The sequence below is a fragment of the Falco punctatus genome (assembly GCF_963210335.1).
Source record: "Falco punctatus genome assembly, chromosome: 18".
In the NCBI taxonomy this organism is placed as follows: Eukaryota; Metazoa; Chordata; class Aves; order Falconiformes; family Falconidae; genus Falco; species Falco punctatus.
The window spans coordinates 2,568,435-2,591,749 of NC_137598.1; the positions used below are offsets into that span (position 1 = coordinate 2,568,435).

The following is a 23,315-nucleotide window of genomic DNA, read 5'->3' on the forward strand; positions in this document are numbered from 1 at the left end:
TGCTCGGAGAAGTTCAAAAAAGCAAGAACAGCACAAGAAAAGCAACAGCAACTGGGTTGTTGTTTTTTTTTTTTTTAACCTTTTTCTTTCTGAAATTTCATGCTCCAAGCCCTGAGGGTGGAGGTCAGAATAAGGCAAAAATAACAGCCTAAAACTTTCTTATTTTGTTCAGTGACTAGCCAAATCCTTATATTTTTATTAAAAAAGCAACATAAAAACCCAAAAGTATCTTTTTAAAAAAATACATATTATTAGATCCCTTCTTTTTTTTTTTTTTCTTTTTTTTTTTTCCCCTCTATAAAAATAACTTCAGGACTTTGATTGACAGAAGGTACCAGTCGGTGGTCTCTTATTTTGTTAGGCTTTCGTTCGTTTATTTGTTTGCTTCAGAAAAATAGTACCAAAAAAAGATGGAATTTCTGGGGAAGTTAAAAATGATAGCTGATCTTGTTTACAAGTTTATTTTACATTCTGCTCTGTCTGGGATCACTTGGATCTACTATAGATTAAACAATATGGATAGCATCTACTATTTGAACTAGTTAATTTTATTTTAATCTTTACTCTAGGATTATATGAAATAAATTTGAATGTTTATTATTATTAAGTTTTTTTTTAATACCCATCAACTCAAAATTTTTCTTTTTCTTCTTCTTCTCCTTTTTGGTTAAAAACAAACAAACAAACAAAACCAAAATTATTTTAAAATGCTTCTTTGAAAGGCAACAGAGCAGAAGCATCCCCCACCTTCCTGCTGCTTTGGGAAGGGGAGCGGGACAAGGGCTGGCGGCGTGGGGGGGGTCCGGGACCCCCCGCGCTCCCCAGCCCATGGGGAGGTTGAGGGTGCTCAGCTCGTCTTGCAAAGCACCTCCTTGGGCCTAATCCTGCAAAACCCCCGGGGCTGTGGCCGGAGCTAAGTGCCAGCTTTATGGCTTTCCTGGATTAAAGCAGGTGCTTGGCGAACCCTGAGCCTCGCCGGCGGAAAGCGGGGTGCTCCAGGCTCCAGGCTTCCTTACACCGGTCGTCTGGCACAAGACGTGCCCACGCTGGCTTAAGGGGGGGGAGCAGAAAGGGTGACATCTCCCTGCCTAGGATGGGTGGAAGGTGGGCAGGAGCTCTGCACCAGCTGCCCCATCCCCTGGCTGCTCAGAGCCCCAGGTCCCGCGCAAGCCCCTCGATCCCAAAAAAATTAAAAGACGATGGTGGATGGTTGCAACTGAACGATGGGACAAAATATTCCCGTTCTTGCAGCCCGCTCTGCTAAAGGAACGGAGCCAAAGCCTCAAGGGAGGCAAGGGATGGCAACCACCCACGCTCCCGGCCCAGGGTGGGGGTCCGAGCTGGCACCGGCTGGGGTCCCTCCCGTCGAGGCTGCGGGCAAGACCCTAAATCCTCTCGCCTCCAACAAGAAGCAGTTTTAGGCAGGGCTCCACGACACCCCACTGCAACCCGCTGTGCCGGCTCCCTGGGATGGGACGGGGCTCGTCGTCAGCGGGAGGAAGGCTGAGGAGGGGGGTAACGCCAGCTTTGCTTTGAGAGCCCCCATGCTCCTGCCCCCCGCCCCCCCCCCCAAGAAACCCCAGCCAGAGCAAACCATCATCACCCAGCGCCTGCCCTGGGTGCTGGGTGGGAGCTGGACCCCCCTGGAGCAGCCCATGGGAGTCAGGACCCCCCGGGACCCCCATGGAGTCCATGGGAGCCAGACCCCCAGGGAGCCCATAGGAGCTGGAGCCCCGGGCAGCCCATGGGAGCCGGGACCACCAGGGAGTCCATGGGAGCCGGGACCACCAGGGAGTCCATGGGAGCTGGGACCACCAGGGACCCCATGGGAGCCAGGACCCCCAGGGAACCCATGGGAGCCGGGACCCCCAGGGAAGCCCATGGGAGCCGGGACCACCAGGGACCCCATGGGAGCCAGGACCACCAGGGACCCCATGGGAGCCAGGACCACCAGGGAAGTCCATGGGAGCCAGGACCCCCAGGGCAGCCTATGGCAGCCAGGACCCCCAGGGAGCCCCGGGGAGTCCATGGGAGCCAGGACCCTTGGGGACCCCCAGGGACCCATGGGAGCCGAACCCCCAGGGAGCCCATGGGAGCTGGACCCCCAGGGAGCCCACAGATGCGAGGGATGCGCTGAAGCCCGGCGCTGGGTGATGCTGCTGACAGACCCCCGAGCCCCCACCTGGGGGGTCTCCGCAGCCAGGGCCTGACCCCACAGAGCCGTTTCAGCATGCTCAGCCCGCGACCCCCTTGCAAAGGGATTGTCAAGACAGAGCAACCACAGGACGGGGGCTTCAAAATGACCACACGGGCTTTGATTCATAGTGGTTTTGTTTTTTTTCTCTTCTACTTCTCTGGTTTTTAATTACCTTTTTTCTTTTTTTTCTTTTTTTTAAATACATCCAACTGTGTTAATTTCTTATTTCTGGAAAGGGCTATCTGCACCATAACTATCACCTTTTACATACACACACGCACACACAAAAAAGGAAACATATATTAAAAACACTTTTTAAGCAATACTCTGGATACAAATGTATTTTTTAACCTACATATATTCTAAACCTTCTAAACTTTTAAGGATCACTTTATCATAAAATAAAATATCCTTTTTTCTTATAATAAATTACCTAATAAAAAGTATTTTTATTAGCCCAGTTCCTTGCTACATTTACATGTAATAAATGCATTTATTAAAATAGAATATTAAATTATAAAGAAATGTTCTAATTTTAAAATCTTAGTCTTTTTTTCCCTCCTCTCTCTCTCTTTAAGAAACACCAGTAAATGCATCAAAATAAACCCTTCAAATACCAAATAAACAGGTTGGAGCATTTTGATTTAAGAGGTTCACAATATTAACAGTCTGAGCCTTTGTATGGATGGAGATTATTTTTTTTTAAGAAAGAAAGAAAAGAGAAAAAAATAATAGATATCCCTCCAGCTGAAAAATACTTTTGCAAATGGGAGCTAGGACAAGATATTTTTATAGTATCTCCTCATTAAATATAAATCCAATTTTGGTTCTTTTTTTTTTTCTTTTGTTATGTATTATAATACATACTATTCTCTATATAATTTATGTCGATGAGGATGACATCACAGCATGATATTACTTTATCCCTCCGTTTCCCTTTGTTACGTTTTGTCACCCTCTCCCCCGCATCGTCCCTTCTCCAGGAGTCCCTGTCCCCGTCGCAGCAGCTCGCAAGCACCGGCCGAAGATGCGGCAGGTTTCGGGGGACGTGGCAGAGCAGCGCAGGCAGCACCCCAAAACTCCCCTGCTCAGCACCCCGCCGCCACCCATCCGCGCCCTGGCCACGACCGGGGAGCCCTGGCTCCCACAGCTCTGCCCGGGAGGTCACCATCACAAGGAAAGGTCGCAGGATGAGTCCCAAATTCAGCGAAGCACCGCAGCCCCCCACTTTCTTGGTTTTAGCAAGTGCCGAAGCCGGCTGAGGTTTGGCAAAGCACGTCTGTACATCCTGGCAGCGCACCCAGCACCGAATCGGTCCCGGTTTTGGCCAGGTCTGCTCCATTCCCCCACGGGTCTGCTGCTGCGCGGCCCCAGAAGCCCCCTGCTAACAGCTCAGCACCTTCCAATGCGGCTCTGCTCCGAGCCCCCTGGGTTTTTGGGGACCTGCCCTCCACCCCACTGCTCGTGCCCTCGACGGCCGTGCCACCCGCCTCGCAAAGCGCCCGGATACAGCTCAGCCCTGTGGCAGGATGAGTGCCTGGGGGGGAGGCACGACACACTGCCACCCGGGCATGGCAAGTCACAGGCGGGTCCTCAGCCGGCTGCCCACCCTGGCCTCACCGTCCCCACGGCAGATGGAAACCCTCGGGGGAACAACCCGCTCCCCTGCCTGGCCAGCAGCACCCAGGGGATACCAGCAGCACCCCTCGGCACTGGGCCACCCACGAGGTGTGGAGGATCCATCCATCCCAGGATGGAGCATCCTGAGGACCAGGCTCCCTGCGAGGCTTTTTGCTGCTCCTTAAACCAGAGGAAGGGAGAACCGGGTGGCTCGGCAAGACCTGGCACCGCGTGCCTCCCCCTCCCCAGGCGCAAGCAGGGTGCCCCCACCTCAATTCAGCACCCCGAAAGGATTTATCCCACGGAGTTGTGGGAGGGATGCTCAGGGCAGGTGATGCCAGCCAGGTTTAGCCTGGCTTGCTGCAAGGTGGGTCACCAAAGGCATCCCTGCAGGGGGGGAGTGGAGGAGGAAAGCACACCCGTTGCACGGGGGGACTCCCCCCCCCCCAGCTCAGAGCTGGCTGAGAAGGGCAGGGGTGCAGGGAGGAGGGGTCTGTCTATAGTTAACGTTATTGCTGGTGAATTAGACCAACAAGCCATTTTTAGTCACCTATCAAGGAAGATACAAGTCAGAGCAAATAGTTAAGGTCATGGGCATTTTTCTCGTTTTTTGTTTTTATTTTTTTTTTTTAAGATTTTTATATATATACATATATTTAAAAAGAGAGAAAAAAAAAAAAAAGTTACGCAAATTTGTTGTTTTAAGCCCCGCAACCGGGCTCCCCTAGGATGCTAAAACAGGCAGGGCCCGGGACTGCCGCTCTCTGGGTGCCCCCGACTGCCTGGGGGGTGGCGGGGGCCGCAGCTCCCCCACACTGCCCGAGCCCCCCCGTGCAGCCCCCTTCTCGGGCCAGAGGTAGCTCTCGGTGCGTTTACAGCGCCTGTTTTTCTTTCTTCCAAAGTTGCTACATCAAAATATGGAGGGGGGGTGGGTTACGGGGGAAAGCAGGGGAAAAGGAGAACTCAAAATAAAACAGGGGCTGAAATACTTCTATTCATTTTAAACTAGAACTGCTACATCAAGCTTTCTTTTAATATATATGTATATGTATATATATATGTGTATATATATATATATAAAGGTTATTGGAACTGAAGATTTTATTAAAGGCCAACTTGGAGACTTGAGTAGGAACCTCATCTGCAGAGGGGGGCACGGGCAGCCCCCCCCCTCCGGTTCCGATCAGCAAGCATGGACGTTTGTTTGGGTCATTATTCCTTTTTTTTTTCTGGTTTTTTTTGTTGGTTTTGTTTTTTTTTTTTTTTAAATCAGTGTGGTTTTTTTTAAACTTATTTTTATAAAAAAAGAAAGGTTGTTCTTTTTTTCTCTAACATTTTTTTCAGCATGCAGGAGGCTTTTACATCGTTTTTCGCTTGTTAAGGTAAGGGAGGAGATAACAGGAGCGGAGAAGAGCCCCCCTTACCTTCCCCCCTTCCCCACTCCCTAGGGTCAGTGCTAGAATAAGGTCCCCCCCCCACCCCAGGTCCCCTCCCTCCCCGACACGGGTGTCTCCTTCCCCGCCCCCCCCCCCCCCGCCCCCGCTCCCCCCCCACCTCTTCACAACCTGGCCATCAAATAAAGACATTGATCAAAAACTTGCTCACATTACCACGAACAGACTCCACTCAGCCAAGAACGACTAGTCACCCAACTAACACAGCGGCCCCGGGGGACGCGGCCAGGGAAGCATTTGCCATTTTGCAGTTTCCAGCTAAATCCCCTCCGTTTTACCAACACCAACATTTCCGAACGCCCCTTCGAAGGGTGTTTGGATCCCCCCCTGCCCGTCCCGCAACCCCCCCCCCCCTCCCCTCCCTCCCAGCTCTTGCCCCGACCACTCTCTCGACATCAGCGGGAGAACTTTGCACAATGAACGGGTAAAACAGAACCCTGGGGGGGAAGGGGGGACACAAGGAGGTGGTGGTGTGCGTGGGGAGGGGAGAGGTTACCGCTCAGGGAACAGGATCGTTCCCCCTCTCCCTTCCCCTTCTTTTACTGGGACCAAGCTGAAGCCAGATTTTGGATGAGAACTGGGCCAGTTTTAGAAAGGAGGTGGCCAGAGCTGGCCAAGGCTCGCGAGCCTCTGCCAAAGGCCACGCTTCCACGGCGGGGAAGAGGGGGGAAGATGGCTTTCACATCCGTGCCCTGGGACAGCAGCGGGGCGCAGAGGCTTTGGGAGCTCGGCTGGCCAGCACCCCCAGCCCTCCATCACCCCATGGCTCCCCCACACAGCACCCACACCGGCGGGTCCAAATGACGGCGCCTTCCCCCGGGAAGCGCTCGCATCCCGACCCGGTCCCGGTGCACACCAGAGCCGGGAGAACCAAGCGGCCGGAGATTTCTTAAAGCTTTGGGGAGGAGGCGAGTACAAATTCGACCTGACAGTGTCCCTTTAGCACAGCATTAATTATTTTTTCTTTTTCTTTTTTTTTTCTTTTAAAACTTTTTTCCAAAACATCAGCATCCACTACAGAGCCTAGGAACGTCGTCCACCCCTCCATCTACGTCTTGCCCCTACGTAATATTTTACCGTTGATGTAAAATGGTTGGAGGCACATCATTTCACGCCCCTCCACCCGATATCTGAAGATCAGAAAATGGATCTTTATCGACGCAGAGCACCGGAGCAGCCTGTCCCGAGAGTGGCCGGCTCAGCCTCTCCTCCGGTGACCGAGGATGGCTCAAGCGGACCATACCGGGATGGAGGCAGCAACCGGGAGCAAGCAGCAGCAAACCGAGCAGAAGAGGGGATGTTCCCAGGAACATTATTACGATGAAAATAAAGTCTCCTGTAACTGAAGGGAAAAAAAAAAAATCTCAGGCGATTTTTTTTTCCTTTTTTTTTTTGTTTTTTTTTTTGTTTTTTTTTTTTGTGTGTGGTTTTTTTTTTTTTTGTTGCTGTAGAACTGTCTCTGCCAAGTTGTGAAACTTGTTGGTTCAGTTCTAAATCAGGGTCCAGGATCTGTGAGCAGAAGTCGAGGGGTAGGAAACGGGGAAGCGGTGGTGGTGGGAGAAAAATTATATATATATATGATTTTATATACACATATATATATATAGAGGTGCTTGATGAGTCAAGCGCCCATATATATATATACACATATATTCATAGATAGGTATACTGGTACTTGATAGGTTAATCCAACACACATCTTTACCATCACAGCATTTTGGCATCCAGAGACTGGTTGAACAAACCTGATGATGTTAAGACGCTGGCTTGCATCTCGTGTGCATTGGCACAGAAGCCAGATATTCGAAGCCCATCCTCTCCCACTACCCAATGGTTTAAAAAGTATCTCACTTAACAAAACCAGGAGTCTTGAAATGATTAAAGGATGTTCAACAAGGCAATATTTTTTTTTTGTTTTGTTTCGTTCTGAAAAAAATATAATATATAAAAGTGGCCAACCTCAGGAAGATCCAGGTAAAGGACAGCTGAAGAGGTTTTGGTCCATAAAGAAATACTTTTTCTTCTTTTTTTTTTTTTTTTCCCCCCACTCGGTTTTGGGTAACAAAAGTTTTGGTCCAGTTTAAAAACGACAACAACAAAATTATATATATAAACTCGGGGTTTTTTGTTTGTTTTTTTTTTTTGCTTTCTGTTGGGATGCATGTTGGTTTCGTATGGGCTCATCGCCTGTATTGCATGATCGTCTTTCTTAGGTTTTGGTGCGATATATATATTTTTTAAGAAAAGAAAAGCACAATGTTAGGTGTGTGCGTGTGTGTGTGTGCGCATGCGTGTTGTGTGTAGCTGCAGCTGGCATCGCTTGGAAAAAAAAGGATGAAGAGTGAACTACGGAAACGCGGAAGTCGATACACTCCCCCCATGGATGGGAACTCAGGACTGCTTTTGAAATACCCTGTTAGTGACTCCTGATTCGTCTGATGAACAAATCCCTGCTCGGATAAGGAAAAAAGAACAAAGTTCCAGACTCCACGGTGGCTCAGAATAATAAAATAAATGTTAATCGCCCAGTGTGACTCCAATAGGTTCTTCCAAACCTTCTTCAGTTTCACCGGCGTCATTTTTATTTCTTCATCTTCTTTTTGTGATTTTCTTTTTTTTGTGGTTTTTTTTTTGTTTGGTTTTTTTTAGAAAAAAAGGAAAACAATAAAAGTTCTTTAGCTGCTGTGGTTTTTTTTTTTTTTTTGTTTAAATCTTTGAGGTAATACAGTTGTGCCCTCGTTCTAACAGGTTCCCAGAGGTCGATGGTTCCTTTTTCGCTTTTCTAAATCCCCGACATCCGTTTTCCTTTCTTTCTATTTGTTTCTTTCTGAGCTCCCAGTTGGGCTGCCATCCCTGGGGGGGAGGAGAGTAGGGGCTTCAGACCAAGGTGAAGATTGAACGTGGCTGGAGAAGAAAGGCTGGCAGGGCCCTCCCCGCGTCCCTGCTCCCTTCCCCGTCCGATCAAGATGGCCCGGCTTGGTCAATGCAGAGAAGTCCCAATCTCACCACCAAAAAAACTGAACTAAACCGCTTTGCTTGCGAGATCCGAGTGTGCGTTCAGAGTACTTGCTTTAAAAAAGACATTGCAGGCTGGAGCATCGTTCACCCTTCAAAATTTCTGGCTTTGCTATTCATTTTAATTTTATTATTCACTTCTTTTTTTTAAAAAATAACATACATTGCTTGTAAAATAATTTCTTTTTTTTTCTTCTTCTTCTTCTTTAAATTAATTTATTCTTTCATTCATTTGTTTGTTCTTCAGATGTCATTATTATTATTATTATTATTATTATTATCATTATTATTATTATTATTATCATCATTTTTTTCTTTCCTGGACCCCCCCCACGCTCCCTTCCTACCCCCACCCCCCCACCCCAATGCCCTGCTCGTCTCTTTAGGAAAATATTCTAATGGCCTGAGTGGCTGCAGCGTGGCAAACCGGGCACTCTGGATCAGTCCTCTCACAGATCCTCACGGCACACTCCATGCAGAAGAGGTTGTGGCCGCACGGCACCAGCGCCGCCGTAACTTCGCTTTCGAAACACACCATGCACTCGCGGCTGCTGGAGACAGACGTCCGGGCAGCGGTCGTCGTCCCCAGCTTGGAAAACCCTTGGAGCGGTTCCCCCTGCGACCGCCTGGGGAGACCGGAGAGATTGGGCTCTTGGATGGAGGAGGACGGGGAGCGATGTGAATTTGGGTGGATGGTGCCGGTACTGCTGGACCGCTGCTGCTTTGAGAAGAGCACCGAGACGGGGTTGGTGTTCTCCTGCCCAGCCCACATCGGGGCACCCGACTCCGGCACCCCGTAATACAGATCTTGCTTGTTCACGCCATAGTTGGGGAAGAGGTAACCGTAATTGAAGTCATTTTGGTCGTTCAGCCGGGGGGTCTCGTAGACGGGGTCAACGGAGCAGTCGCCGATGCACCCCAGGCTGTTCTGCCGAAAGGTGGAGAGGGGCTTGCAGCCCGGCGCTGGCGTATGGACCCGCCAGGCCTCCGAGTAGCGGTTCTCCATGCCGGAATCAGGGCTGCTGGAGAGAAAATCGTTCTCGTTGTTGTACTCCAGGATCTTGCCCGTCCTCACTGCAATGTGGGTCTCAATCTCCTCCCGGGCGCGCTCCACGTTACCCGGTGCGCCGGTGATTTCAAAGACGGGGTCCCGGTCCCGGCTGGGCGTGATGATGTAGGTGTTGGTCTGCTGCTGGATCCGTTTGATGGTGGCTCCTTTGGGGCCCACCACCAAGCCCACCACGCGGTAGGGCACACGCACCCGGATGGTGACTTGCCCCGGCAAGGTCGGAGCGCTGCCAAAAGTGGTGCCGGCCTTGTTGCGGGAGGCCCGGATCATGGAGAAGTGCTCAGCAGCAGAGATGATCTCCCGCCGGGCCATGGCCACGTCCTCCCGCCGTCCCGTCACCATGAAGACCGGCTCCTCGCCCCGCACCGGAGTCTTGATGTAGGTGTTGGTCTTTGCCCGCAGGGCTTTGATCTTGCAGCCTTGGGGAAGAGAGAGAAAACAAAGCAGGGAGGTTAGAGAGGCTGTCCCGCCGCCCTCCTCTCGCCTCAGGAGACCAGGCTGAGCCGCCATGTTTTCACCAGGCCCTGCACCACGCAGCAGCCACTGCCCGGGGACCGGCCATGAGGGAAAGGCTTTTTACCCCCTAACCCTGCCAGGAGAAACGCCTGAGGAAGGCTCCCCCCTCTCCATCCTCACAGAGTTGCTCCGTCAGGGGCTCCCCACTCCCTCATCCTCAGGCAGGTGTCGCCATTTTGTGTGCTGCCCCCCACTACAAGATCCCCCTCAGCTGCCTCCCCTCGGCCATCAGCAGCCCCTCAGCAATCCCCCATCGCAGATCCCCCCCTCACACACCCCCAGGCACCAGGGAGCCGGGGATGGGGGGGATTCCAGACCTCCCTGTGAGGAAGCCTGTCCCCGCTGAGGCCCAGGCGCCATGTTGCCCCTCAGAGAAGATGGCCGCCCTCCCGCCAGAGCAGCTCCCAGGGTGGGAAGGATTTGGCCGACACTGAGGCGGCAAGAGAGACAAGATGATGGGAGAAAGCAGGGGGATGCCGAGCCCACGGCCAGGCATGGCCAATGAGGAGCTCCTTCACCCCCCTGCTCCAGCTCACAGGGAGCACGAGGGAGAGACAACTGCCATAACTGAGGGGAGCAGAGCCCTACAACTGCCGTAACTCAGGGGAGCAGAGCCCTACAACTGCCACAACTGAGGGGAGCAGAGCCCTACAACTGCCACAACTGAGGGTAGCAGAGCCCTACAACTGCCACAACTGAGGGGAGCAGAGCCCTACAACTGCCACAACTGAGGGGAGCAGAGCCCTACAACTGCCGTAACTCAGGGGAGCAGAGCCCTACAACTGCCGTAACTCAGGGGAGCAGAGCCCTACAACTGCCGTAACTCAAGGCAGCAGAGCCCTCCATGGAGACTTCTGTCCTACTGCAGAGCTTTTGGGGTGAATCCGCCATGATCCAGGTCACTTTTGGGGGGCCAAGTTTCAGGGGGGGGATGCAGCAGAGGGTCAGCCATGTGGGCTCCCCACCGCAGATATGGCGGGACCCCAAATGTCGGTGGAAGGCCGGGGGTAGCAGGCTGCTGGTATTTGCTCGGGGGTCAAACCCACAAGCCATCGGGCAGGGCTGCCTTCCCGTGTTTGCAGAGCCCTGGCACGGGCTGTGTGCGGACCCCAGGCCCGGCAGCGGCTCCTTGGCCACCAGCCAAGGGCTGCGTTTTGCCTTGGACCCTCCACCCGGTACATAAAATACCAATGGCCGCAGCCCCCCCCCGCCCCAGCAAGCCAAGCGCTCGGCCCCTTCCCTCAGAGCACTCGCCATGCCAGTGCCTTCGTGTACCAGTACCCACCTCGTGGAGCCCACTGAGCCAAGTCCCCTGCTCCTCACAGCTCAAAAACCATCTTTCTGCTTTTCCAAAAAAGGCAAGAGACTTTTCAGTGTGTTTTGGCTTCCGAATTGCTTTTTTGGAAGGCTTTAGAGCCAGCTGTGTGACTCCAGGTTCCTAGATGACACTAGGATGCCATCAAGCAACTAAATATTTTTACAGATGTGGCACAGGTTTCCAAACGACTTCTGGAAACCCTCCCTGCTGCTGTCCCTCTAACCTCTCTCTCCAAAAGCCTTACTCGGTGCCTGAAGGCATTTTCAAAGCCTGGCACCAAGCTCCCGTGCAGACCAGGGCTTCCTCTGTGGGGAGGTTTGCTCTAAGCTCAGATCTCGAAGAAGAAACTGGAAAAAAAAAAAAAAGAAAAAAAAAAGATTCTCCAGGGCACCGCATTTCTGCTAGTGCAGGTGGAGTAAAGCGAGCGTTTTGCCATGGTTTCCCAAGGATTCAGGTGTCTGACTCGGGGGCTCACGGAACAAGAGGATCAGGATACGGGATTGAAACCTCTGTGAGATCCCCCACCTTCTTTCCCCAGAAGAAGCCTGTCTCCTGTCCTCTCCTCCGACCATCTGACACCAGCAAGTGTTCCTCAAGGTGCTACACTGACATCATACTTTAACACAAGACGATGGGCAAAGGATGCTTTTGCAACCAAGAAGTTAAGATTCCTCAGCTCGTGGCCTGGAACGTTATTATTTATACAGTTCCTAATAGATAACAACATCTCTCCCAGCTGGGAGTTCAGGGCTGCCACTCAGTGCTGCCACGTATCTGGAGCTCGTCTCATGAGACACAAGACTTGTGACATTGGGGTATTTACGGGAACGTAACGATCCCACCACCACGTATCATTAGCAAGAATCGAACCCCACACCTTTAGCGATAAAAACGGGAGCCTTGTGCCACTACAGCTGACAAGAATAATTCCCCGCGCTCGCAGCGGTGGCAGGCGCCGCACACGGTACAACCAATAGTTACAGCTGCACAAAGCATGCTCAGCCTGACAGGTCACACTCGCATCTCGCAACATCGCATGGGCACCGGGGTGCAGCCTCATCAAGCTGCAGGAGACTGCGCGAACACGAAAACTCACGGTGTAGCTTCGAAACCCCACCGCCTGTCAGAGGGTCTTGGCATGGGTGTAGGACACGTGCCGGTAAATCCTGACTTTGCTGTCGGCTCCCAATGTGACTTTTAACTCCTCAGAGCTACTACTTCATCTCTCTGAGCCTCAGTCCCCCATTTGTAGAATGGGAAGAATAGCTGTCTTCTGCCTTGTGCTACTGCAAAACTTCCTACAACGCTTAACGTTGCGATGCTGCTGCATCAAACCCATCTCTAAGCCATCAATTTCACGTTCCTGTGGAATGGAAATGCTAGATCTGACCCGGAGAAGGAGCTGGGCAAATCCCCAAAATCCTAACAAAATCCACTCCCTGCCAAGTCCAACGTAGCTCACATGTTACTACTCCCCGCTGAGTTTGCACCCTGAAGTATATTTGCAATGCTTTGTTTAGTATAAAGTTTCTGAGCGGTTGATGCGGACCGATGGTCATCGACAGCGTTGCATTATTAGTACTTGGGAAACTCACAGAAGATGACTTTACGGTGCTGGGCACGACACAACCGTAGAATAAATCAACACAGCCAGAATCGCAGGATAAAGGTTCATCCCAAGGAGCCCATGGAGGGCGGGATAAAGCGATAAGGGGTCACCTACGCCCTCCTACAGCCCCAGGGCAAGGTCGGCTCTCCCTGCCCCATCCCTGGCAGACATTTCCCTGCCCTGCTCCTATGCCGCTTGCTCCAAAGATGGAGATTCCATCTTAGGAAGATTAACCGAGATGCCACCATTTCCCCTGGGATATCACCGGAGCATCGCATGGAAAGAAAGGGGGTGTCAGCGGCAAGCATCTGCGCTGCAATGACCCCCGCGCATCACCCCAGACCGAAGTAACATTTGCTGAATTCCTCGGTGACCCACGTTCTGCCTCCCAGGAGCGCCGGGCTCGCTCTCGTTTGCAAAAGGACCTCAGGTAGGCATTTGTCAGGGCTGGGCTTGGGTTCGGCATTTTTCTAAGCCACCGGACAATGACTGCATGGCTGGGGGGGGGGAGAGGGATCTGAGCCCAGCACGACAGGAAACAATCGGGGAGGCAACACAGAGGGTCAGGCGAGCAGAGCAGTGACAAAGGACGGGGGCTCCATGCTGGGGACAGATGGAAGGAAACGGTGGTGGCAAGGAATACACATGAATGAGGGCAAACGTAAGCGAGTTACACGAGCTGGAGAGGGTGGGAGGGAGTTAGGGATGGGGGAAAGGTGATGGAAATCGAGGGAGAGGCACGCTGTGATCCCTCTGAGGGAGGGGAGGGGGGGATTAAGGGTGTGGAGGCAAAGGAGAGACCCCCCCAAAATGGCAAAAGGGAGACGGGCAAGGAGAGAGCATGGCGAGAGGGGGAGGGAGGATCTAGAAACGGACAAAAGGACGCATGGTGCAGTCGATGGTGTGAGAAGCAGGGGGAGGAGGAGGGAGGGTCTCCGTGCAGGCCTGCAGACAGGAAAGCCAGCTTTGCAGAGACAGACAGATGGGGGATCCTGTGCTTAAAAACTGGAGAAAATAACCCTACAGGAAATTAGACCAACTCCATCAAGACCAGCAGCCCAGCAGGTTCAGTGGCCCAGATCTCTAGCAGCTCGAAACTGGTGCAGACAACAGGCCAAGCCATCAGCGGTACAGAGCCGGGTAACTCCAACTTCCGAGAGAGCTGCACCCATCTACATCAGCTAAGATCAGGCTGGGCTTAAATCTGATTTACGCACTCAGTGCCAAGGCTCCCAGCCCATCTCACCCACAACCCTGACTTTACTTCGCACAATTAAACAGGGGCTGAGCCTCCTCCGACATTGCTCCAAAGCCAGATCAGGATGTGGGCCCTTTGCATCCTGGCCGGATGAGTAGCACAGTCCTATGTGCTTTTTTCAAATGAAATCTGTCCCATACATTTTATTTTCAATGAAAGGTTTTCTTCGTGCATAACTGAAATTTGAAGACAACACGCAACAAACCACGCTACTCAGTGGATTATTAAAAGGGGAGAGAACTGCTTAGTAGGTGGTGTTAAAAATGTAAAACTAAAAGGAGAGAAGAACCTGCAGAAACTATAATAATATACAACTTTGCTGTGGCGTTCCACTCTTTAAGGCAGTGTGCAGACATCAGCTAATTGATCCCTGGCAGACTCCTGCCAGTTAAGATTTTTATCCTGAGAGCAAATTGAGCCCTTTCTTGTTGTGTTTCCACTACCTAGCTTCTATTACTCTGTTTTTTTCCCAATAACACAGATCCCAAAGCGTTTTGCAAAGGAGGCTTGTACGATTATTTCCTCCCCCCACCCCTTTTTAACTTCGGTTAACTGATTGCCAATTGACTCAAAGTAAATGTGTTTGCAAATTACCCTAGTAAGCCACAAATGTTAACACACAGGAACAAACCCTTGAGGACTGTCGAGCCTCCTGCACCCTGACCAGTTATCTAACTGGAATTAATCCACAGAGCAGCTCACTCTGGCTAAAAACAAATAAATAAATCGAGTCTAGACATTGCCAAACGGGTGACAGCTCGGGAGGGGTGTGTGTGGGAGGGTGTGGAATCAGGGGGAGATTTGGATGCACAGCCACATGCTCTCCGCTTACCCCTGCATCAGGGGTAAACAAATCTATCAAAACTCCCAGAGAAGGATGCAAGAGCCTGGTCCACCCCTCCATCTACGGCAGTTGCTCACGAGGGTGTCAAGGGTGTAGGATGCATCCAACCCGACCACCGTTTGCTTTGCACGAACACATCCCAAATCTTTTCGCACTCAGAGTGGCGTAAACCCAAGGTGCTGCCATGGGACCTCGCTGCAGTTTGCACCGAGGCTTCCGTCCATGCCCTGGCAGAAAGAAAAGGCCGGAGCAGGGTACGGGATAGATGTGCGCTACATGTGCCCACTGCACCACGCACGGTGAAAATGCCAGCAGGACGGTGCAATGCAAAATGAGCCATGCCTATGGAGCAGTTCCGTCAGATATTTGACTTTGGTGGAAATTCAGAGTTAAACCTGCTGGCAACCTTATCCTTGCTGCTGCTAGAAGGCCAAATCCTGCACAGGGGCATACTGCTACTGATGTAGTTCTAGAGGGTCTTTATCTGGCACAAACTGGCGCACCCCCAGCATGTACCAGTTTATGCCCAGAAGTGTGGGCTTCACCTGAAAGCATCAGAGGTGCTGTACCAGCTTACAGCAAACAGCTAAGGATCCAGCACCAAGGTGCAGGGTGGGGTTTGTTTGGGGTTTTTTTTGTGTTATTTAAAAAAATAAACACACCACACAAATCACTCCAGGTCCTTAAATTGCTTGTTTTCATCAGATACAAAATCACCTCTACAGACAAAAGATTTTTAGCCCTCTTCACATATATACTAAGGCACCTTTACACTGCACTGGTATAAATTACACCTGTAAATACCCTACTTAGGATATTTTGACATTGCCGGTGTGGTGTAAGAGAGCCTAAGGGCAAATTAGAACTTGGTCTTTTTTCTGTTATAGTCATAAAATTAAAAAGAGGACCATAAAATAAACAACCCTCAAATATCTCTGGTAAGGTGGGGCATTCTTTTCCCATTTAAGATGAAAGCCATGTTAAAAGACAAGCACACAAAGAACATCACAAATAAACCCTCCTGAATATCTGTGGGGTAAGATTTTGCTGCATTGAAAATCTGATGAAAGTGGTGTCAAAAAAACACAAATGCACACAAAAGGACCACAAGCAAACAACTAAATCCCTTTGCATTGAGGTTTTATTGTACTGATGATGCAAGTTGTGTTTACAAGAAGGGGCGAAAAAAAAAGACACACCACACCACCACGCCATGAAAATAAGCAACCACCTCACATCAGTGCAGTAATTTAAAGCTTTTTCACGTAGCGATGAAAGTTGTTTATGATTAAAAAAAAAAAAAAAAGGGTGGTAGTGGTGGGTTTAAAAAAAAAAACACAAAACAAAACAAAAAACAAAAAAGAAAAAGCAACGCGACCCAAAAGCAACAACCCAGATGCCACAGACAATCGCTGCCTTGTTGTGCGGTAGAGGAAAGTTGGGAACTCGGGCTGGAAGCCCCCGGCCCCGAGCAGCCGCTCTCCGCCAGCAATGCATCACATCGGGGTGGGTGTGACCGCGGCCCCCTGCATGGCACAATCCTGCCACGGCCCCGCCACACACGCTCAGCGCTGGACGGCGCGCAGGGGAAAGCGGGGCAAAGCGAGCTGGTGGGGGGACGGAGGGACGCAGGAGGAGGGGGCCGCCAGACAAAGGCAGCAACGGGGGGCGAGGGCCCCCACCCAACGCCAGCACGCTTTCCCACTGCCCTAGATTCCGGCCGGCTGCGCTGCGGCGCGGTTCACTCGGTCAGCGCGGCATCCAGCAGCCGGCTCCGATGCGCGGAGCGTGCGTGTCTCCCTAGAAAATTCCCTTTGTCTCTCTCCCAGACCCATTTTCTCCTCCCACCTCTAGTTCAAACCGCACAAAGTCGATCCCGTTCGGCACTTTTCCCTGGTGTAAATTCAGATGGATTCTCATTAACACTTTATAACAATCTGACACCGACTGCAATTTCTCTTTCCCTTGAAGGCCCATCTCGAGCAGCGTGAGGAGGTCGGTTTTCAGGTCCCGCCGGACCTGGTGGCTTTAGCTCCAAGATTTACGCGAAGCAAGCGAGACAACAGGATCTGACCCCCTCGCTGCTTCTCGGATGCTGTACATCCACCTCCACATGGTGGGTGGGGGAGCTGCAATCATCAGACTTCCTCAATGAAAAAGGCTTCCTTGGACTATTTTTAAATGCTGAAAGCATTAGAGCATGTTTGGAGCTACACAAAGAGCCCCATCACCTGGGGTTAGCAGGGCCTCTTGTTATTTGACTTCACCTTGCCAAGAAAGAGCAATTTATGTTAAGCTCCTCTCTCACATCATCTCATTCCTGTTGACAACAGGCTAGTTAGAGCAGGCTGGGAGATGCTTCATCAAAGGGTGGCTCTGGGTACAGGTGACAATGGATGCTACTATTGATGGCGCGAGCAAAAATGCCCTTACAGGGAAGGTACCTGCTGGGAGCGGGCGGCTTGCGCTGCTCTTCTGCAGGCAGCAGGAAGCCAAACTGACCCACCACCTTCTCCCCATGCCAGACACACAAAGAACCGCCACCGTGCCTCCCTAACCACGAGATCTAGCCTTAAACGTGCCCCGCTTGAGAGTCCAGCGGCCCCTGCCCTGGCTCCGCTGACGGCAGCCCAGTTTGTCAGTGGGAGCGGGTTTAAAAGTCACATACACATCTCCATCAGGCTGGTCTACACCTGCCTCGGGTGACTTCTAGGGAAGAACCTGGACATCTCGGTGACCGAGGATTTCTGCCCCTTTCTAAGTTGACAGCCCAAACAGCCAAAGCATGAGACCTTCAGACACTCTCCACTCTTCCCAGCATCTCGCCCTCCTCAACCCACGCCCTTGAGCTGCAAGAACCTTCTCCTGTGCAACTCCCTTGGTGCCCCACCATCTCCTCAAAACCCACCTGCAAACCGCTTCAGTGCTTTGTCTTTACACCCTGGCAAATTCACCTGCGTAGCCCCGGGAACACGCGCAGCCCCGCAAAGGGTGCCACGGGGAAGATGCCCACAGTAAGAACCGGCAGGCGAAACGCAAGAGCCACCAAGCGCCCCAAACCGACTCCAGACCCTGGGAGCACCGTGTGTGCCGCGGCACACGCCAGGAGCTTCAGCCATCCGAGCCGAGCGCGGCTGGAGTTCACACTCATTGCCACATGCCGAGGGATGGGGGGAACAATCTGCAGGAGCCACGATGCAGACAGAGCCACCCCTGCTCCTCACCCTAGCAGCAACAGGAGGGCACGCGTGAAGGTCATGGCTCCACTTCCAGGCAGCGAAGGGAAGTCATTGCCAACCATGGCCAGGGGCAGAACGGAAGAGGTCATAAACGTCAGCCAAAGGGATTGTTATGACTTTATCCCCTCATCCTTCCTTTTCCAGTTTCCTTCAATTGGCAAAGCGGTCCTTGGCACATCCCACCAGCCACCCAGCTCTCCACCGCAGACCCCGGGGCATCACGGTGGAGGAGCCGCTCTCGGCACCCGCACGGCCGATTCCTGCAGCGTCCCACGATTTCAGCAACCCACGATCTCATCCCGGTGACCCACTACCCCATCCCACCCAGCCAGCCGTCACGCCGCTGAAGAAGCGCTGCTCAAGTTCAGCACACAAACCAGTACCAGCCCAAACTCTGGCGACTTTTCCAGCACACCACTGGCTCCATGAGGGCACGTTATCCCGGGAAAGGCAGGGAGCCACCGAGCACAGGTTTTGCTCCTGCAGCATCCCTCCTTCGAAGCGGAGCCACCCCCTCCGCCACAATTACACCTCTTCACAAATCACACATACAAACATTCCAATAAAAATATATGGGGCTTGAGCCGTATTTATACTCAAGTGCCTTTACACCCTTCCAGCGGGGTAAAGGACAATCTGGTGGCAGGTGGAAATGCTGTTGCCAGATGCACGTAAGAGGGCCCCCGTGCCCAGATCCAGGCCTCTCCCATACATACATCTGTCAGCAAGGTACACTTTCAAAGGCAGTAGATCCTATTTTAAAATAATCTGAAGGAACAGCGTGGTGCCTCACATCAGAAAATACAAAGTTAACGAACAAGCTCAACCCTGTTTACTAATTAAAGCCCTGAAATAATTTTTATTTCACCGTTACCTTCCCCCCTCCTCTCTCTTTTCCAAGATGTTCATCACCCTATTCACAAGAACCTACCAAACACTCATTTCCTTCGAAAACCACCAGCCCCACGAGCAGCATTACCAAAGGGGTGACACTCTGCGGTTTGTGGCATCCCCCTAGGATTCCTGGGTGGGCATCCATGACAGCACAGGATCGGGCCCCCCAGGGGTGTCCTGCGCCCAGCACCATCTGAGAGCAGACCCCTGTAATCCAGCTGATTGCAAACATGACCAAGGAGACATTCCTGTAGGCCTTTAAAAATAAAAAGTGTGAGCCACAGTTTCTGCCAGAGTAAAGAGCTGGGGCTGCGGCGACCCTGCTGAAGGAATCTCGGTTTCTGCCAGCACAGGATCCGACCCAGCCGCCTCAGGAAAGGGGCACAGCTTACACCGCCTGCCCCACGAACTGATGGAGTGCTGCCGAGGCCGCTCGCCGGGGCTCTGCTCCACTGACATTTCCCAGTTTCCCAGCTGTGGGAAAGCCCTTACACACAAGCGCACTCACACACACACACACACTAAAAATGGTGGAAAAAAATCCAGGTCTCCACGTTCTTCTCCATCACTCCGGCCACCACCAGGCATGCGGCTGCGTACCGAAGGCAGCGAAACACACCCCCTTCTCGGGAGTTTGGGGCAGCAGGGAGATCCAGGGAGAAAATACCCCAGGCACCTCCCGCATCCCCTCGATTCCGCCTGCCGAATCCTTTCTCTTTTCTAACTTTATGAAACAAAGGGGGCCTGATTCTCCACGGCCTTGCACCCGCCGGCGCAGAGTTGGTGCAAAGCCCCACCATTTCTGGCCACGCTCGGCTCGCGGCAGTGTAAAAGCACAACCAGGAGGATCAGGCCCCAGTGGGATCTCCTCGGCCGGACCTCCAGCCCCCGGCTCTGGGGCCACGATCCCAGCGTGACGGTGGGGAGCAAGGGGGGGAAGCCGGGGCAGGAGGCGTTCCCTGCGCTGCAGACACCCCGAGTTTCGGGGGAGGACGGCACCACACTCCATCCCAGCGTGGGGAACAGCCTCCGGCTTGGCTGGTGGCAGGGTGCTGAGCCACCCCAGGCCCCATTGTTCCCCTAACACGTTCCAGCAGATGATGTACAGCCATCAGCCATCGGGATCCCTCTCCCCACGGCTTCCCCTCGCCCACCCCAACCTCCGCACAGCCCCTCCTGGGACCACCGGCCCCAGGGAGCCACCCCCCCCACCATGTCAAACTGCAAACCCCCTGCTCGGGGCGATTTCAATTCCCAACCCAAGAGGAAGCATCTGGATTTGGAGCCGCAGTCTCTGCCCGTCACACTTCCAGAGCGTCAAGTTACTTGCTTAGAGAAAGAAAAAAAAAAAAAAAAAAAAAAAAAAAATCCCACTTAGCCACACTATTATTTTTTTCTTCTTTTTTCCTTCCCCTCCCCCCCCCCGTAAGAGACACAAAACTTCTCTCGCCAGCCCCACGGTTCAACCCTGCCACAGCTCCCGCAATGCCAAGGAGGGGGGGTCGGCAGAGCTGCCCCCCCGCAGCGCACCTCGCCCCCACACGCACACTCGGGAGCCCGGAGCGGAGGGGGGTGGGCGAGGGGTGACTTAAGAGTGGGTGTGGTGTGTGTATATATATATATATATAATTATTTTTTTTTAAAGCCCTCCTCCATTCCACCTCGCTCCGAACAGAGCCGTCAGGAGAACAAAAGCATCACTGTGGCGGCGCGCGGGGCCGGGCGCGCGCGTGGGGGCCCACGCGGGACACCCGGGTCCCCGCTCCGGGAGGTGGGGGGGGTGCAGAGAGAAGGGGGGGGGGGGGGGGGGGGCGCCGCTCACACGCTTTGCAGAAGGAGTTTAACTTGCCCGGATCGGAGCCGGGCTAGGCCCGGTACAACCACACCCCCTCGCTCCGCCGAGCCCAACAAAGGGGATTTTTTTTCCGACCCCCCGACCGGTGCACGGGGGTCGGGCTCAGCCCGGCTCTCGGCTTTCCTCCCCCCGCTTTATTTTTATCTTTTGAAAAATTATTTTTATTTATTTATATTAAAAAAAAAAAAAAAAAAAAGGATGAGGGCGGAGAGCGCGGCTCAGGAACAGCTCTCTCGCATAAACCGGAGAAACCACGGGCTCGGGGGCTCCGGTGCAGACAGCCGGTCAAACCCACGCAGGCATTCCTATAGATTCCATAGAGACACCCCCCCAAAAAAAAAAAAACAACAAAAAACACCCCCCGCCCCCAAGCAGCAAAGCAGCGACCCCGGGAGTCCCGCGGAGGACGGGGCGGGGGACACACACACCCACCCGGGCCGCCCCCTCCGCTTTGTCCCCGGTAGGGCTGCGGCGACCGGGGCGCGGGTGCCCGCCCGGCCCCGAACAATGGGAGGGAGGGGGCGGCGAGGGAAGTTGGCGGGGCGGTCGCCAGCCCTCCCGGCCGCGGGGATGCCACGGGCGGCGGGGGGGAAGTTTCCCGTGGAAGGGAGCCCGGCCGGGCCGGGCGATGGATGGAGGGGGGACGGACGGACGGGACACCCCGGGCGCGGGGAACGGGGCGGGGGGGGTCCCCGCACCCCGGCGCTCACCTTGCCGGCCCACGATCTCGGCCACGTGCTCGGAGCTGGGCACCGGGACGCACTCGGTGGTGTTGGAGCTGCTCTTGAGCCGCAGCTCGGCCTCCTTGTACAAGGCGCACAACTTGGGCTCCGCCGCCCCGGCGCTGGGCGCCGACGAGCCCTTCGGGGCCGGTGGAGGCGGCGGCGGCGGCGGCGGCGGCGGTTGCTGCTGCGGCGGCGGCGGCGGCGGCGGGGGCTGCTGCGGCGGCGGCGGCGGCGGGTTATTGTTGTTGTTGTTGCTGTCCTCCACCAGCACCACGGCGGAGGAGGAGGAGGAGGAGGAAGGCTCGCCTAGCCCCAGCAGGCAGAGCTGGTCCAGGGCGAGCTGCAGCGCCCGGTCATCCTCCAGCAGCGCTCTGTCTTTGCCGCTCCCACCGAAACAGCCTAAATCGCCGAAACCCCCGTTCCTTTCCATTATCCCTGGTACTACCAGGCTAGGCATGGCTAACAAAGACTTGAGAGGGGGTTGGGTGGTGGTGGTTGGCTGGGGAGGGGGGGGTGTGAGAGCGAGAGGAGGGGAGTGGGGGGGGGGGGGACACAAAGAGCTCGGGAGGGAGAAGGGAAAAAAAAAAAGGCAGAGGGAGAGAAACAGACAGAGAAAAGGACCCTCCGCCCACCTCCCCTCCGCCTGGCCAAGCCCCTTTCTCTCTGTAACCCGAGCTCCCTCGCCCAGGCACTTCCAGCCCGCCGGGGTCCCCCCGCCGCCGCCCCCGCCCCCGGCTCCCAGCCCCCGGCTCGCAGCCGCCGCCGGGTGTGCGGAGGCCGCCGGGGCGGCGCGGAGCCCCGCGGGGGGAAACTCTTTGTTTGAAGGCGGCTGGGCGCAGCGGGAGCGGCCCCGGCCCGCGGCCTGCTGGGGGATGTAGTCCCGGCACCGGGGGGCCGTGCCGGGGGCGCTGTACCCCGGGCGGGGGTCCCGCTGTGCCCCGGGCGGGGGGGCGCCGTGGGGACACGGGGGGGCACGGGGGGGGGGGGGGCTGCGTGGGGACACGGTGTGACACGGGCTGGGGGGGCAGTGGGGGGAGCCGGTGTGGCATGGGCTGGGGGGCTGCGTGGGGACACGGTGTGACACGGGCTGGGGGGGCAGTGGGGGGAGCCGGTGTGGCATGGGCTGGGGGGCTGCCGTGGGGACCCGGTGTGACACGGGCTGGGGGGCTGCGTGGGGCCCCGGTGTGACACGGGCTGGGGGGGCGGTGGGGGAACCCGGTGTGTCACGGGTGGGGGGGCTGCGTGGGGCCCCGGTGTGACACGGGCTGGGGGTCTGCGTGGGGCCCCGGTGTGACACGGGCTGGGGGGCTGCGTGGGGACCCGATGTGACACGGGCTGGGGGGGCGGTGGGGGAACCCGGTGTGTCACGGGTGGGGGGGCTGCGTGGGGCCCCGGTGTGACACGGGCTGGGGGGGCGGTGGGGGGACCCGGTGTGGCAAGGGGGGGGTGACCCGCTGTGCCCCGGGCAGGGATGCACTGTGGGGACCCGGTGTGGCACGGGCGGGGGGGCTGCGTGGGGACCTGGTGTGGCATGGGGTGGAGGGGGGTGGGGGGCTCCAGTGTGCCACGAGTGGAGGGGCGGTGGGGGGGCTCCAGTGTGTCTGTCACGCCTGGAGGGGTGGAGGGGATCCAGTGTGTTCATGGTTGGAGGGGTGCTGGGGGGATCCAGTGTGTCTGTCACGGGTGGAGGGACTGGGGGGGG

The 23,315-nt window shown here is 54.4% G+C and overlaps 1 protein-coding gene across 1 annotated transcript; it reads right to left on the reverse strand.

Moving 5' to 3' along the window:
• Positions 1-7,280: 7,280 nt before the first annotated feature.
• MEX3A (mex-3 RNA binding family member A) lies at positions 7,281-22,580 on the reverse strand. Its single transcript, XM_080368703.1, has 2 exons — positions 21,599-22,580; positions 7,281-9,774 (listed from the first exon to the last, which is right to left on the reverse strand). Exons 1-2 carry the CDS (start codon positions 22,068-22,070, stop codon positions 8,669-8,671), a joined length of 1,578 nt encoding a protein of 525 aa, XP_080224829.1. The 5' UTR covers positions 22,071-22,580; the 3' UTR covers positions 7,281-8,668.
• Between the last annotated feature and the right edge of the window lie 735 nt (positions 22,581-23,315).